Source organism: Pongo pygmaeus, chromosome 9 (genome assembly GCF_028885625.2).
Source record: "Pongo pygmaeus isolate AG05252 chromosome 9, NHGRI_mPonPyg2-v2.0_pri, whole genome shotgun sequence".
Classification (NCBI taxonomy): domain Eukaryota; kingdom Metazoa; phylum Chordata; class Mammalia; order Primates; family Hominidae; genus Pongo; species Pongo pygmaeus.
Genome location: NC_072382.2, coordinates 20891327 through 20906506, shown reverse-complemented (window position 1 = coordinate 20906506; position 15180 = coordinate 20891327). Strand labels below are relative to the sequence as shown.

The window sequence follows — 15180 nt, the reverse complement described above, 5'->3', positions numbered from 1 at the left end:
TAAGGCAGCCCCCCATCCCCCATCTCTTCTGACCCACCAGCAAATTCATTCGTTCAATAAATAAGGAACAAACAATAGAAACATTTGTTGGACAGGCACGGTGGCTTACGCCTGTAATCCCAGCACTTCGGAAGGCCAAGGCGGACAGATCACTTGAGGCCAGGAGTTTGAGACCAGCCTAGCCAACATGGTGAAACCCCATCTTTACTGAAAATACAAAAAAATTAGCTGGGCGTGGTGGTGCACGCCTGTAGCCCCAGCTGCTTGGGAGGCTGAGGCATGCAAATCGCTTGAACCCGGGAGATGGAGGTTGCAGTGAGCCAAAATCATGCCACTGCACTCCAGCCTGGGTGGCAGAGTGAGACTCTCGCAAGCAAGACAGAAAGAGAGAGAAAGAAACATTTCTTTACACATTTATAATTCTTTAGAGAGAGAAAAATAACGTACAAGAACCTACTATATGTCAGCCACTGGGGTGCTTTACTAACAATAAGAGGCAATGTTTATTGAGTAATTACTATGTGCCAGGGACTGTTATAAGGCCTGTACGTGGATTAACTTGTTTAATCCTCATGACAATCTCAGCAGGTAGGAACTATTAATATTACCAGCTGTACGGAGGACAAAATGAAACAGAGAGGTTAATTGACCTTCCCAAGATCATGGAGACCAAGATTTTTCAGACTTTTTTGTTTCTAAGAAATACATGTTACATCATTACCAAGTACACACATGTGCGCGCACACACACACATAACTGTGATTTTTTTTCATTGCCAGGTATTTAACTCCACTGTGTGCTGTGTGCTCTGATATTTTCTACTCTTTTTTTTTTTTTCTGTTTTATTTTTACTTAAAATTCTGGTCGTGACCCACTAAATTGATTTCACAACCCATTAATGAGTCACCACCCACAGTTTAAACAGCACTGAGTCATAGCTAGAAGGATGGAGGCCATCATTTGAACCTAAATAGTAGGGCTCCCGAGCCTAACCTCTCCGTATAAAGGATGGCTTGGGAAAGGAGAAAGACCCCGAAGTCTTGAAGACAGATGGACACTGTGCTGCTGAGGGGACTGGAGGCCTCGAGAATTCCACTGCCCTGCATCACTCCCTTCCCACATTCCAGCAAAAGATCATACAAAATTCACTAATATTGCCTTTGCAAAACAAATTTGTTGGCGTAGACACACGGTTGTTCTTTTACTTTGTCTTCACATCAGCCTATGAAGGAAGTAAGAAGGACTGAGAAACTGACTCACGCAGTTTAAGTGATTTGACAAAGGTCACAGAGCCCAGTGTCCTGTTGCCTGGTCCAGGGAGTTTTTTATCCTGTCCTCAGCTCACCCTTGCAGATAACAATGGTGAGGGTGGAGCTGGTGGTAGAGAGAACGGGATGACAGTGGTAACGGTCATGATGGAAATGATGAGAGTTGGTGTTGCAATGTTGGTAGTGGGGAGATTGGTGATGTTGCTGATATTAATGGGAATGGGCACAGTAATGGGAGGTTGCAGGGACAGTGGTGGCCGTGGTGGGGTGCTGCACCACCACAGTAGCACCTGCACCCCCTTCCCAACAAAGCTGAATTCCCTCTTCCCCTCGCCTCCTCCTTCCCTAGCACTTTCCTGAGCACCTGGACCACTTCACGGAGAACATGGAGGACTTCTCCAATGACCTGTTCAGCAGCTTCTTTGATGACCCTGTGCTGGATGAGAAGAGCCCTCTATTGGACATGGAACTGGACTCCCCTACGCCAGGCATCCAAGCAGAGCACAGCTACTCCCTGAGTGGCGACTCAGCTCCCCAGAGCCCCCTTGTGCCCATCAAGATGGAGGACACCACCCAAGGTAAGAGGTGGAAGAAACTGGGGACAGCACAGGCCCAGGAGGCCCAGGAGGGAGGAAGCTCTGGGGTGACAAGAGAGTGTGCCTGCAGCCTGAGACTCCCAGAGGCTCCAAGAGGAGCCACCACAAACCCCTTAGGAGGTGCTGCTCCCTGCCTTTCTGTTCTCCCTCAGTTCAAAGCCAGAGGAGCACTTCTCAAAAGGGTTTTTTGCTGACTTAAGTCAGTGGTTTACAAAGTGTGGTTCCCAGACCAGCAGCATCACCTGAGAATCTGTTAGACATGCAGATTCTCGGGTTCCACCCCAAACCTGCTGAATCACAACCCTGTGGGTAGGGCCCAGCCTTCCAGGTGATTCTGATGCACACTCAGGTTTGCAAACCGCTGACTTAGAGGATACAGTGGGGGTAATTCAGTAATAACTGTGGGGCTGGGTGTGGTGGCTCAGGCTTGTAATCCCTGCACATTGGGAGGCCGAGGCAGGTGGATCACCTGAGGTCAGGAGTTCGAGACCAGCCTGGCCAACACATGGTGAAAACCCGTCTCTACTAAAAAAAAAAAAATACAGGGCCGGGCGCGGTGGCTCGCACCTGTAATCCCAGCACTCTGGGAGGCCGAGGCGGGCGGATCACTAGGTCAGGAGATCGAGACCATCCTGGCTAACACAGTGAAACCCCGTCTCTACTAAAAATATAAAAAATTAGCTGGGCGTGGTGGTGGGCACCTGTAGTCCCAGCTACTTGGGAAGCTGAGGCAGGAGAATGGCGTGAACCCGGGAGGCGGAGCTTGCAGTGAGCCAAGATTCTGCCACTGCACTCCAGCCTGGGCGACAGAGCGAGACTCCGTCTCAAAAAAAAAAAAAAAGTACAAAAACTAGCTGGGCGCGGTGGTGGGTGCCTGTAATCCCAGCTACTCGGCAGGCTAAGGCAAGAGAATCGCTTGAACCCGGGAGGCGGAGGTTGCCGTGAGCCATTGCGCTCCAGCCTGGGTGACAAGAAAAAAAAAAAAATACAAAAATTAGCCGGGCGTGGTGGTGCGTTCCTGTAATCCCAGCTACTTAGGAGACTGAGACACGAGAACTGCTTGAACCCGGGTGGAGAAAGTGTAGTGAGCTGAGATCGCACCACTGCATTCCAACCTGGGCAACAGAGTGGGACTCCATCTCAAAAATAATAATAATAATAATAATAATATTAATAATAATAACTGGCTGGGTGCAGTTGCTCATGCCTGTAATCCCAGCACTCTGGGAGACCGAGGCAGGTGGATCACCTGAGGTGAGGAGACGAAGACCAGCCTGGCGAACGTGATAAAACCCCGTCTCTACAAAAATACAAAAATTAGCCCAGCATGATGCCCTCCATCACATGGTGCCTCCATTACATGCTGCCTGTAATCCCAGGTACTTGGAAGGCTGAGGCAGGAGAATCACTTGAACCTGGGAGGCGGAGTCTTGCAGTGAGCCGAGATTGCGCCATTGCATTCCAGCCTAGGCAACAGAGCGAGACTCCATCTCAAAAAAAAAATAGACCGGGTGCTGTGGCTCACGCCTGTAATCCCAGCACTTTAGGAGGCTGAGGTGGGCAGATCACTTGAGGTCAGGAGTTCGAGACCAGCCTGGTCAACATGGTGAAACCCTGTCTCTACTAAAAATAGAAACATTAGCCGGGCATGGTGGTGGGCGCCTGTAATCCCAGCTACTTTGGAGGATGAGACAGGAGAATCACTTGAACACAGGAGGCGGAGGTTGCAGTGAGTAGAGATCAAGCCACTGCACTCCAGCCTGGGTGACAGAGCGAGACTCTGTCTCAAAAATAATAATAATACCATCCTTGCTAACAGAGTGAAACCCCATCTCTACTAAAAATAAAAAATAAATTAGCCGGGCATGGTGGCAGGTGCCTGTAGTCCCAGCTACTCAGGAGGCTGAGGCAGGAGAATGGCGTGAACCTGGGAGGCGGAGCTTGCAGTGAGCTGAGAGTGCGTCACTGCATTCCAGCCTGAGCAACAGAGCGAGACTCTGTCTCAAATAATAATAATAATAATAATAAGCTATAGACAAGTTACCAAGACTCTAGAACCTCACTGCCTCCTCATACTGTGTTGTCCTCTGAGACGCTACTTGAGAGAGATTCCTGTACCCTCTTTTATTCCTGAAGGTAGCATTCTCTAAAGCTCTCCTCTCCCCGTAACTCCATCCTTTAAAGCAAAGAGCACCCTGAGTTCTTCCACTCAGGTAATCAGCATTCAAGACCCACATTGTGCCCCACTTAGAAATGGTCCCTTTGGGCATTTCCTCAAATACAGGTGGTCCTGGCTGTGTCGCTTTTGGCTGTGTGATCACAGACATGTTGCTTAACCTCTGTAATCCTTAGTATCTATATCTACAAATGCAAATAACAATAAACATTTCTATAGTACTCTCCAGTCTAGATTGCCTTCATGTTAATTATCACATTTATTTCTCATGACTGACAGGTGAGGTTAGAATCACTTTTATCATAATCCCCACGTGACCGATAAGAAAACTGAGACTTGGCCGGGTGCAGTGGCTCACACCTGTAATCCCAGCACTTTGGGAGGCCAAGGCGGGCAGATCACAAGGTCAGGATTTCGAAACCTGCCTGACCAACATGGTGAAACCCCATCTCTACTAAAAATACAAAATTTCGCCAGGCATGGTGGCGTGCGCCTGTAATTCCAGTTACTCAGGAGGCTGAGGCAGGAGAACTGCTTGAACCCGGTAGGCGGAGGTTGCAGGGAGCTGAGATTGCATCACTGCACTCCAGCGGGGATGACAAAGCGAGATTCCGTCTCAAAAAAAAAAAAAAAGAAAAAGAAAACTGAGACTTCACAAAAGCTCAGTTGTCTAGGTCACACCCACAGTAAAATGCAGAACAGAGACATAATAGCACACCCTGATTCTCAACCGCAAACCCTTGCCACCACCACATTTGCCAGTCAAGAAGGGCAGCCAGGGCTATTGGGTTGGGACCCACAAAGGCATTGGTGTGCATCCCGGTGTCTCCACCAGCCGCTGGGTGATCTTGGGCAAGTTACTTAACCTCTCTGGGCCTCTGTTTCCTCAATGATAAAATGAAAATAATATACACCCTGAGAGTTCTGGTCAGGCTTAAATATATATGTATACAAAATACCCTGCTAAGTGCCCAGCACATAATATATATATATCAATAATTAGCAGCAGCCAAGTGCAGTGGCTCATGCCTGTAATCCCAGCACTTTGGGAAGCCGAGGCAGGAGGATTGCCTGAGCCCAGGAGTTCCAGACCAGCCTGGCCAACAGGTGAAATCCTGTCTCTACTAAAAATACAAAAATTAGTTGGGAGTGGAGGTGTGTGCCTGTAATCCCAGTTACTCAGGAGGCAGAGGCAGGAGAATCACTTGAACCCAGGAAGCGGAGGTTGCAGTGAGCCGAAATCATGCTACTGTACTCCAGCCTGGATGACAGAGTGAGACTCTGTCTCAAAAATTAATATAAATAATAATAATTAGTGACTATTTTCATTGTGCACATAAAAGTCCTATGAATACTATGGGCGGGCCAGGCATGCTGAGTCACACCTATAATCCCAGCACTTTGGGAGGCCGAGGCAGGAGGATTGCTTGAGCTCAGGAGTTTGAGACCAGCCTGGGCAACATAGCAAAACACCTTCTCCACAAAATTAAAAATTAAAAAATTAGCCAGGCATGGTGGCACATGACTGTAGTCCCAGCTACCTAAGAGCCTGAGGCAGGAGGATATCTTAAGCCCCAGAGGTCGAGGCTGCAGTGAGCTATGATGGCACCACGGCACTCCAACCTAGGCGACAGAGCAAGACCCTGTCTCAAAAAGAAAAAAAATAAAACAGAAACACTATGGGTGCTTGTAACAATGAACAGTGTTCTTATCTTATTCCTCTTTCCCTCTAAAGGGCCCAGTCTTGAGTGAATTTCTTAATTTTCTCACCTGTTAAATGGGGAGAACAATGGTGCCTGCCCCCAGAGAGTTGTTGGGAGGAGTAAAGAAGCTCATTTCCCCGGGCGCATGACTCACTCCTGTAATCCCAGCACTTTGGTAGGCCGAGGAGGGCGGATCACCTGAGGTCAGGAGTTCAAGGCCAGCCTAACCAACATGGAGAAACCCCGTCTCTACTAAAAATACAGAATTAGCCGGGAGTGGTGGCACATGCCTGTTATCCCAGCTACTCCGGAAGCTGAGGCAGTAGAATCGGTGAACCCGGGAGGCAGAGGTTGCGGTGAGCTGAGATCACGCCATTGCACTCTAGCCTGGGCAACAAAAGCGAAACTCCATCTCAAAGAAAAAAAAAATAGAAGCTCATGTGTGTCAAGGGCTTAGAGCTGTGCTCAGCGCAAGAAGTGTGAGCTGCGTCTGATAGTCTTTGAGATTCTCTAGGGGCAAAGACAAACCTTTGTACCTCCCCCCAAACCCCATGAGGGCAGGGACGTCCACCCCTCTTAGGTCAGCCTGGCAACTCCTCAGCCACCCTAAGTCTTTTTTTAGTTATTAATTTTTTTTTGGGGGGGGGGGCAGAGTGACAGGGCCTTACTCTGTCACCCAGGCTAGAGTATGGTGTTGCGATCTTGGCTCACCAAAGCCTCAACCTCCTGGCCTCAAGCGATCCTCCCGCCTCAGCCTCCCAAATTGCTGAGATTACAGGCGTGAGCCACCACACCCGGCTCCCACGTCTATTTTTAAAGCAATTTGTCTGTGGGCCCTTTGCAGGGGGCAGCTTCCCGGAGGCCGGTGGCCAGGCCCTGTAATTTGGGAAGATTGTGGGTATTCCTGGAGCCCATGGGCAGCCTGTGGCCCAGAGCTGGGGCACTCAGGCTCCCAACAGGGTGTGGCCTGGCCTCCAAGGTGGTCAATCAGCCACTACTCCCTCTCCCCCACCACAGCAGGCCCCAAAGTCCAGAGTCCCCTCCAGCCCTGCCTTGAATGTTGGCTCCCCTCCCCTCTCCCCGTCCTACCCGCTGCTTCAATGGCTGCCAGGCAGTGGGGCCACCATGAACAGGGCTGACTTAGAGTGGAAGACTGTGGGCACCCATCAGGAAAAGGGGTGATGCCTGCCAGCCCTATTGCCCAGGTGAAACCAGGAGGCCCACTAGGTGGGCAGGAGGTGGGTTCTTCCCTCAGGAAATCTAAGCCTCACCTCTCACTGCTCCCCACTGCCGCCTCCTCCACCCGCCGCATACCCCCAGTCACCAGGTCCTGTGGATGCTTCCTTCTAAATCTGTTCCCTCCTCTCCATCACAACTGCCACTGCCTTTGCTCAGGCCTCCCCTTCTCTCTCTCCTGGCCGATTTCAATACCTCCTGCAGTTCTCCCTGCCTCCATCTTGCCTGCAGCCAGTCTAGTCCCCACACGAGGGCAGAGTGATCTTTTATATATATATATATGTGTATATATATGTGTATATATGTATATATGTGTGTATATATGTACATATGTGTATATATGTGTGTATATATGTGTGTATATATGTGTATATATGTGTGTATATATGTGTGTATATATGTGAATGTATATATGTGTGTATATGTGTACATATACACATACGTGTGTATATGTGTACATATACACATACGTGTGTATATGTGTACATATACACATACGTGTGTATATGTGTGTATATACACATACGTGTGTATATGTGTGTATATACACATACGTGTGTATATGTGTACATATACACATACGTGTGTATATGTGTGTATATACACATACGTGTGTATATGTGTGTATATACACATACGTGTGTATATGTGTGTATATACACATACGTGTGTATATGTGTGTATATACACATACGTGTGTATATGTGTGTATATACACATACGTGTGTATGTGTGTATATACACATACGTGTGTATATGTGTGTATATACACATACGTGTGTATGTGTGTATATACACATACGTGTGTATATGTGTGTATATACACATACGTGTGTATATGTGTGTATATACACATACGTGTGTATATATGTGTGTATATACACATACATGTGTGTATATATGTGTATATATATGTACATATATATATATATATATTTTTTAAGACAGAGTCTCGCTCTGTCGCCCAGGCTGGAGTGCAGTGGCGCAATCTCGGCTCACTGCAAGCTCCGCCTCCCGGGTTCACACCATTCTCCTGCCTCAGCGTCCCGAGTAGCTAGGACTACAGGCGCCCACCACCACGCCCAGCTAATTTTTTGTATTTTTAGTAGAGACGGGGTTTCACTGTGTTAGCCAGGATAGTCTCAATCTCCTGACCTGGTGATCCGCCCATCTTAGCCTCCCAAAGTGTTGGGATTACAGGCATGAGCCACCTCGCCAGGCCATATTTTTTTAATTGATTTAATTTTAGAGATAGGGTCTCACTCTGTCACCCAGCTGGAGTGCAGTGGTCTGATCATAATTCACTGCAGCCTTGAACTCTTGGGCTCAAACGATCCTCCTGCCTCAGCCTCGCAAAGCTGGGATTACAGGCGTGAGCTACCGCACCCAGCCATAATCTTTCTTAAAATTGCAAATTTGGGCCAGGTGCTCATGCCTGTAATCCCAGCACTTCAGGAGGCCGAGGTGGGTGGATCACTTGAGTTCAGGAGTTCGAGACCAGCCTGGGCAACATCTCTACAAAAAAATACAAAAATTAGCTGGGCATGGTGGCATGCGCCTGTAGTCCCAGCTACTTAGGAGGCTGTGGTGGGAGAACCAATTGAGCCAGGAAGGTCAAGACTGCAGTGACTCATGATGGCACCACTGCACTCCAGCCTGGGCGAATGAGTGAGATCCTGTCTCAATTTAAAAAAAAAAAAAAACTAAAAAAAAAAAAAAAAAATTGAGCACATAAAAAACTCTTCAGCAGTTCCCCATTTGCTTTAGGATAAAGTCACATCTCTGAACTACCCCAGCCTCCGAGGCCAAGCCACCCCCACTGGCCTTTCTGACCCCATCTTCCACTCCCCTTTGCATTCCAACTACGCTAAACTGCTTGTGACTCTTGCTATATTCCCAGCATCTAGCACAGTGCACAGCAAATGTTTACTAAATAACAATAGTTGTATTAACACTGGCTTGTAGTTATTGAACACTTACTCTTTTTTTTTTTTTCCGAGACAGGGTCTCTGTCTGTCTAGGCTGGAGTGCAGTAGCGCAATCTTGGCTCACTGCAAACTCCTCCTCCCAGGCAATTCTCTCTCTCTTTTTTTTTTTTTTTTTTTCAGACAGAGTCTCACTCTTGCCCAGGCTGGAGTGCAGTGGCGCGATCTCAGCACACTGCAACCTCTGCCTCCCGGGTTCAAGCGATTCTCCTGCCTGCCTCAGCCTCCTGAGTAGCTGAGACTACAGGCACGTGCCACCACAACTGCCTAATTTTTGTATTTTTAGTAGAGATAGGCTTTCACCATGTTGTCCAGGCTGGTCTCGATCTCCTGGACTCAAGCGATCCACCTGCCTTGGCCTCTCAAAGAACTGGAGTACAGGCGTGAGCCACTGCACCTGGCCGCTCAAGTGATTCTCCCACCTCAGCCTCCTGAGTAGCTGGGATTATAGACACACACCACCACACCTAGCTAATTTTGTGTGTGTGTATTTTTTGTAGAGACGGGATTTCGCCATGTTTCCCAGGCTGGTCACGAACTCCTGGGCTCAAGCGATCTGCCTGTCTTGACTTCCCAAAGTGCTGGGATCACAGGAGTGAGCCACGGCGCCCAGCCTGAACATTTACTTCTCACCAGTGTTAAGTATTAACACTCACAGTGTTAAGTGTCTTATGTACATTATACTACTTAAGCCTCAGAACTTCTCTATTAGGTACGTCCTGTTCCTTTCCCCATTTTACAGATGAAGCAGCTCAGGCTCAGAGAGGTTAAGCAACTAGCCTAAGGTCACACACACAGCCAATCAAGACGAGTGTGAATCTGGTGCCCAAGCTCATTCTGTAAGCTGCTGAATGAAGAGGATGTCCTCACCTCTTCTGGCCCCAGACAACTCCCCCTCACCTCACAACCACCCTCTCTCCTGCCTGCCCCCTGGTCTACCCTAACAGCTCTCTTCAGTTCAGCCTAGAGCAGCTCCCAGCCGGCAGGCAGGGGGCTGAGACCTCTGCCCTAGAGTCCCCTGAGCCTTTCCCCTTCCCCTAGACGCAGAGCATGGAGCGTGGGCGCTGGGACACAAACTGTGCTCCATCATGGTGAAGCAGGAGCAGAGCCCGGAGCTGCCCGTGGACCCTCTGGCTGCCCCCTCGGCCATGGCTGCTGTGGCCGCCATGGCCACCACCCCGCTGCTGGGCCTCAGCACTTTGTCCAGGCTGCCCATCCCCCACCAGGTGAGCCTGGGGACGGTTTGTAGGGGCTGAGGGAGGGAGGAGGGCTGGTGGGTCTGTGGGAAGAGGTGCCCAAAGCCCTGTGCCCTGGGGCTCTGTGAACAGGAAGACATGAGCCTCAGGGCTGAGGGTGGGAAGCCCCCGCCCAGCCCAGGCCTCCGCCTACTCCCCTGGCTGCTCCTTCACCATCCTACAACGGGCACAAGCCACAGCCCCCTTGGAGTAACTGAGGCTCTCGCCTGTGCAGAAAAAGACAGCTTGCAGGGCTCCAGGCAGGGCTGGCATCAGGAGCCCAGTCCAGGGTCTCAGAGGTGGAGACAGCCCAGGCCACTGACTTTTCTCAAAGCTTCAGGATTTTTAAAAAAGAAAAAAAGACCAAAATGGAAATTACAAAAAAAAGTGTGCTATATTCCAATTGTTTACATTTATGAGATTAATATTTTTAACCCACACTCTCAGGCTGAATTCCCTCCTCCACGAATGTGTAGATGACAGCATTCAGCTATAAACCCAAGACCCCTCTGGGAATGTGAACCCCAGACCCCTGGCTCCTAGCCGAGGCCCTGCCTGAGTCCCAACTCGGTGCCTCCTTTGTGTTCTGGGCACGTTGCACGTCCTCCTTCTCTGTAAAATGGGCTCATGAACCCCCTAAGGTGCTTCTAGCCCTAGGATTCCACAGGATGAGCAGCATCTTGAAATCCCTGGATGGGAGCGTGGCTGGCCCTGCCCCCTGCTGGCCACACGGCTCACTTGCTCTAACTGTACGTGGCCGAAGGCAAGAAAGGTCAGCCCCTCCCTGCTCCACCACAGACCCGTGGGATCAAGGGTCGGCGGCAAATATGCAGGATCTTTTGAGACCATCTCCAAGACTAGTTCTGAGACTCCTCAGGCCTTGCCAAAGCAGAAAGGGACGGAGTGACAGCAGCAGCAGCCAGGGGAGAGGAGGCTTCAGAAAGGGAAACTGAGGTTCAAGGGGTTAAGTAATTTGCCCAAAATCATACAGTTAGAAGCAACTGACCTGCCTTCCAAATTCGGCCTGCCAGACCCTGAAGCCCACGCGAGTGAGGTCATAACCCCTAGTGGAAGGCACAGGAGCTGGCACTGTCAACAGTGAGCTCTCTGCACCGCAGTCCCCTCTCTGTCACTCGAGGGCTGAGCTGGGATGCAGACCAAGGAATCTCCAAGGTCCCTGCCAACTTGAACCTTCTGGGATTCTTACTCATCAGCCTACATTCTGGATTCTGCGTCCCACCCACAATATCACGATCTTCTCTCTGGGGCTGCAGCCCAGCGCCTGCAATCCAGCCCCCAACACCGTGCCTTCCTCAGAGAGAGCACCACTTACTTGCATGTCGGTAGTCACGTGTACAAAGCCATGCATGTTCTTGAAGTCCTTTCTGGAACAACAAGTCAGAATAGAAATAAAGAGAAATGCATGTTTGTTAAAAATGTCCATCTGATTCTATCAGGCCTTTGCTTCAAACCCATTAGGAGCTCTCATTGCCTCCAACTTCTTTGTCTGGATTCTACTTCTATTTATACCCTGGGACTCATTTCAGACTTTGACTTCTCAGGGAGCATCCTCAGAGCCCCCAGCCAATTAATGCCTCCTTCTGTACTATTGCTACCAGCCATTGAACAGCTACACTGTTCCAGACATTACCTCTTGCCATTATCCTCATGGCAATCCACATACCAAAGCCTGTGTGGACTTCACAGTTGGTGTAGAAGGTGGCCCCCCACCTCAGAGGCTCACCTTCTCTGAACTTAAGGTCTGAGCTACACTGCTTGGCCACCAATCCTTTCTCTTAGGTGTGACTTGGCTTCTCTAAGTTCAAGAACTTGCCTCTGTTCCCTTGCAGCTGTGCCCAGAACTCCGAGCCTAGCCACTTCCCCAACTGTGCAGGGCAGGCCACCAGCCTTAGGGAGGAGGTGGGTAGATGGCAGGGTGGGGACAGACCCAGGGGCAGCTAATGGAGCTGGGCTTGTCTGCTCCTCAGGCACCGGGAGAGATGACTCAGCTGCCAGTGATCAAAGCAGAGCCTCCGGAGGTGAACCAGTTCCTCAAAGTGACACCGGGTAGGTGTGTCCAGGGGAAGGGCTCTTTTTTCCTCCAGTCTTAGGCAGATAGCATCCCCACTTCCTTGGTTCAGCCAATCCCTGTCTCTCGACAACCTTCCCCGCCCCAGAATATCCTCTCCACCCTGCCCTACCCACTCTCCCTCCATCCATGCCCACTGTTTGTCCAGTCCTCTTCTTTTTTTTTTTTTGTTTGTTTGTTTGTTTGAGATGGAGTCTCACTCTGTCGCCCAGGCTGGAGTACAATGGCACGATCTCAGCTCACTGCGACCTCCCCATCCCAGATTCAAGCAATTCTCCTGTCTCAGCCACCTGAGTACCTGGGATTACAGGTGCCCACCACCACGCCTGGCTAATTTTTGTATTTTTTAGTAGAGACGGGGTTTCGCCATATTGGTCAGGCTGGTCTTGAACTCCTGACTCAGGGGATCCACCTGCCTCAGCCTCCCAAAGTGCTGTGATTACAGGCGTGAGCCACTGCACCCAGCCTTCCTCCAGTCCTCTTCTTGCCCAGTCTACTGCTGCCATCACTCCTGCTTGCCCAGCCTGACCCTATGAGAGAGAGGCCCCAGTCACCTTCTGGGGTTGCTGAGCTGGAGCTTAGTGATCTTCTGGAGTCACTGAGCTTAAGGCCCTGAACCCTGTGAAGTCAGAGGTCGGGGAGGACCTCCCAAGAATTCAGCTCCTATGATGTCTATACCAAGGGCGAGCCGTAAAGGAGCTGGGCCTCTGTGGTGTCAGATGAGGCAGCACCCAGGAATTGGCTACCCAGATGTCAACTGTCTTTCTGACCCTGCAGAGGGGCTTCTGATGTCATAGCTGAGACCAAGGGCCTGGCAGTCCGTGTCCCACAATGTCAGGGCTTGTGCAAGCCCATGGTCAGCTGAACTCATGATGTCCAAGTGGAGCTGGTATGCAACGTTGCTAACCCGGTTTCCCCTGCTCTCCCCAGAGGACCTTGTGCAGATGCCTCCAACGCCCCCCAGCAGCCATGGCAGCGACAGCGACGGCTCCCAGAGTCCCCGCTCTCTGCCCCCCTCCAGCCCTGTCAGGCCCATGGCGCGCTCCTCCACGGCCATCTCCACCTCCCCACTCCTCACTGCCCCTCACGTAAGGAGCTGGGGGTGGGCTGATCCCAGAAGTGAGGAATTGAATACATCCACCTGAGTGCACTGGCCAGTCGGGAGGGTTTGGGGAGCCCCGAGACTGATCACCACCCTCATCAGAATTCAGAGGGATGCTTACCTGGCAGATGGGAGTTCGAATTCTTTTTTTTTTTTTTTGAGTCTCGCTCTGTTGCCCAGGCTGGAGTGCAGTGGCTCAATCTCAGCTCACTGAAACATCTGCCTCCCAGGTTCAAGCAATTCTCCTGTCTCAGCCTCCCAAGTAGCTGGGATTACAGGCACTTGCCACTGTGTCTGGCTTTTTTTTTTTTTTTTTTTTTTTTTTTTTGAGATGGAGTCTCATTCTGTCGCCAGGCTGGAGTGCAGTGGCACGATCTCAGCTCACTGCAACCTCCGCCTCCCGGGTTCAAGTGATTCTCCTGCCTCAGCCTCCCGAGTAGCTGGTATTACAAGTGCACACCACCATGCCCAGCTAATTTTTGTACTTTTAGTAGAGACGGGGTCTCACCATGTTGGCCAACCTGGTTTCAATCTCTTGACCTCGTGATCTGCCCACCTCGCCTCCCAAAGTGCTGGGATTACAGGCGTGAGCCACCGCGCCTGGTCGGGAATTCAAATCCTTTCGCCCTGCCTCATGGTGAACAGGAGACTGTTGCAGAGCCAGGACTAGAACTTGACATTCCTGACCTCCAAGGGATGACCCAGGCTGCCTCCCAGGAGCGCTGTGTGAGGGACAGTGCCCAGATGGTCCAGAATCCCCACGAAACATGGAGCTAGGCCCTGAGCCCTGGGATGGGTGTGGAGTCTCCCAAGCCAAGATTGGAGGGAGGGGTCTGAGGGAGATGCTGTTTGGGGCACCCTGGACAAGTAAGCTTTGAGGGTGCGGTCTCAGGGATGGGATCCAGGAAGCCCTCCCGAACAATGCACTAAGAGCCTAACACCTGAGCTCTCGGCACCATCCTGGCACCTGACACATGTTACTGAATTTCACCCAGATCCACTCTCTTTTCAGATGAGGAAACTGAGGCATAGAGAGTTGTGTGCCTTGCCCAGGTCATATAGATAGCACATGGCAGAGCTTGAATTTGAACCCAGGGCTGCCTGGGCTTGAATTTGAACCCAGGGCTCCTAACTACCACATCGTACTTCCTGCAGAAATTACAGGGGACATCAGGGCCACTGCTCCTGACAGAGGAGGAGAAGCGGACCCTGATTGCTGAGGGCTACCCCATCCCCACAAAACTCCCCCTCACCAAAGCCGAGGAGAAGGCCTTGAAGAGAGTCCGGAGGAAAATCAAGAATAAGGTAAAGCCTGCCACCCTGGGGCTTCAGAGGGCTTCCTTTGTGGGTGGGCTCCCCTGGCATACCAGCTCTGAAATCAGGGGTCCCAGGAAGTGAATATGTGGCAGTGCTAAACCTTGTTTTTGGGCCTCCTCCTCTAGATCTCGGCCCAGGAAAGCCGTCGTAAGAAGAAGGAGTATGTGGAGTGTCTAGAAAAGAAGTAAGCGGCTTGGGAGGGGTGGGCAATCCACTCCCTTGCCTGACTTGCCCTCCCCTAGACCCTCCTTCATGGGGCAGCAGAGGCAGGGGGCACAGGGAGTGTGATGGTGGTGGGCTGGGCCGAGGGGCTGTCGTGAGTCTGGGGGCTGCTCCTGAGCCTGTGCCTGCTTGGCCCCTACAGGGTGGAGACATTTACATCTGAGAACAATGAACTGTGGAAGAAGGTGGAGACCCTGGAGAATGCCAACAGGTGAGTGGTGCCTCCTGCATCCAACCTGGCCCCCTGCCCC

The 15180-nt window shown here is 50.8% G+C and overlaps 1 protein-coding gene across 1 annotated transcript in view; it reads left to right on the top strand.

The window, feature by feature from the left end:
• The window catches only part of CREB3L1 (cAMP responsive element binding protein 3 like 1), a 44526-nt gene that overhangs the window by 20883 nt on the left and 8463 nt on the right, over positions 1-15180 (top strand). Inside the window, exons 2-8 of the mRNA XM_054439769.2 lie at positions 1618-1846; positions 10006-10190; positions 12188-12266; positions 13219-13376; positions 14546-14695; positions 14833-14891; positions 15072-15140. Of these exons, the coding sequence (XP_054295744.2) occupies positions 1618-1846; positions 10006-10190; positions 12188-12266; positions 13219-13376; positions 14546-14695; positions 14833-14891; positions 15072-15140 (929 nt within the window). The remainder of the gene's footprint in view (positions 1-1617; positions 1847-10005; positions 10191-12187; positions 12267-13218; positions 13377-14545; positions 14696-14832; positions 14892-15071; positions 15141-15180) is intronic.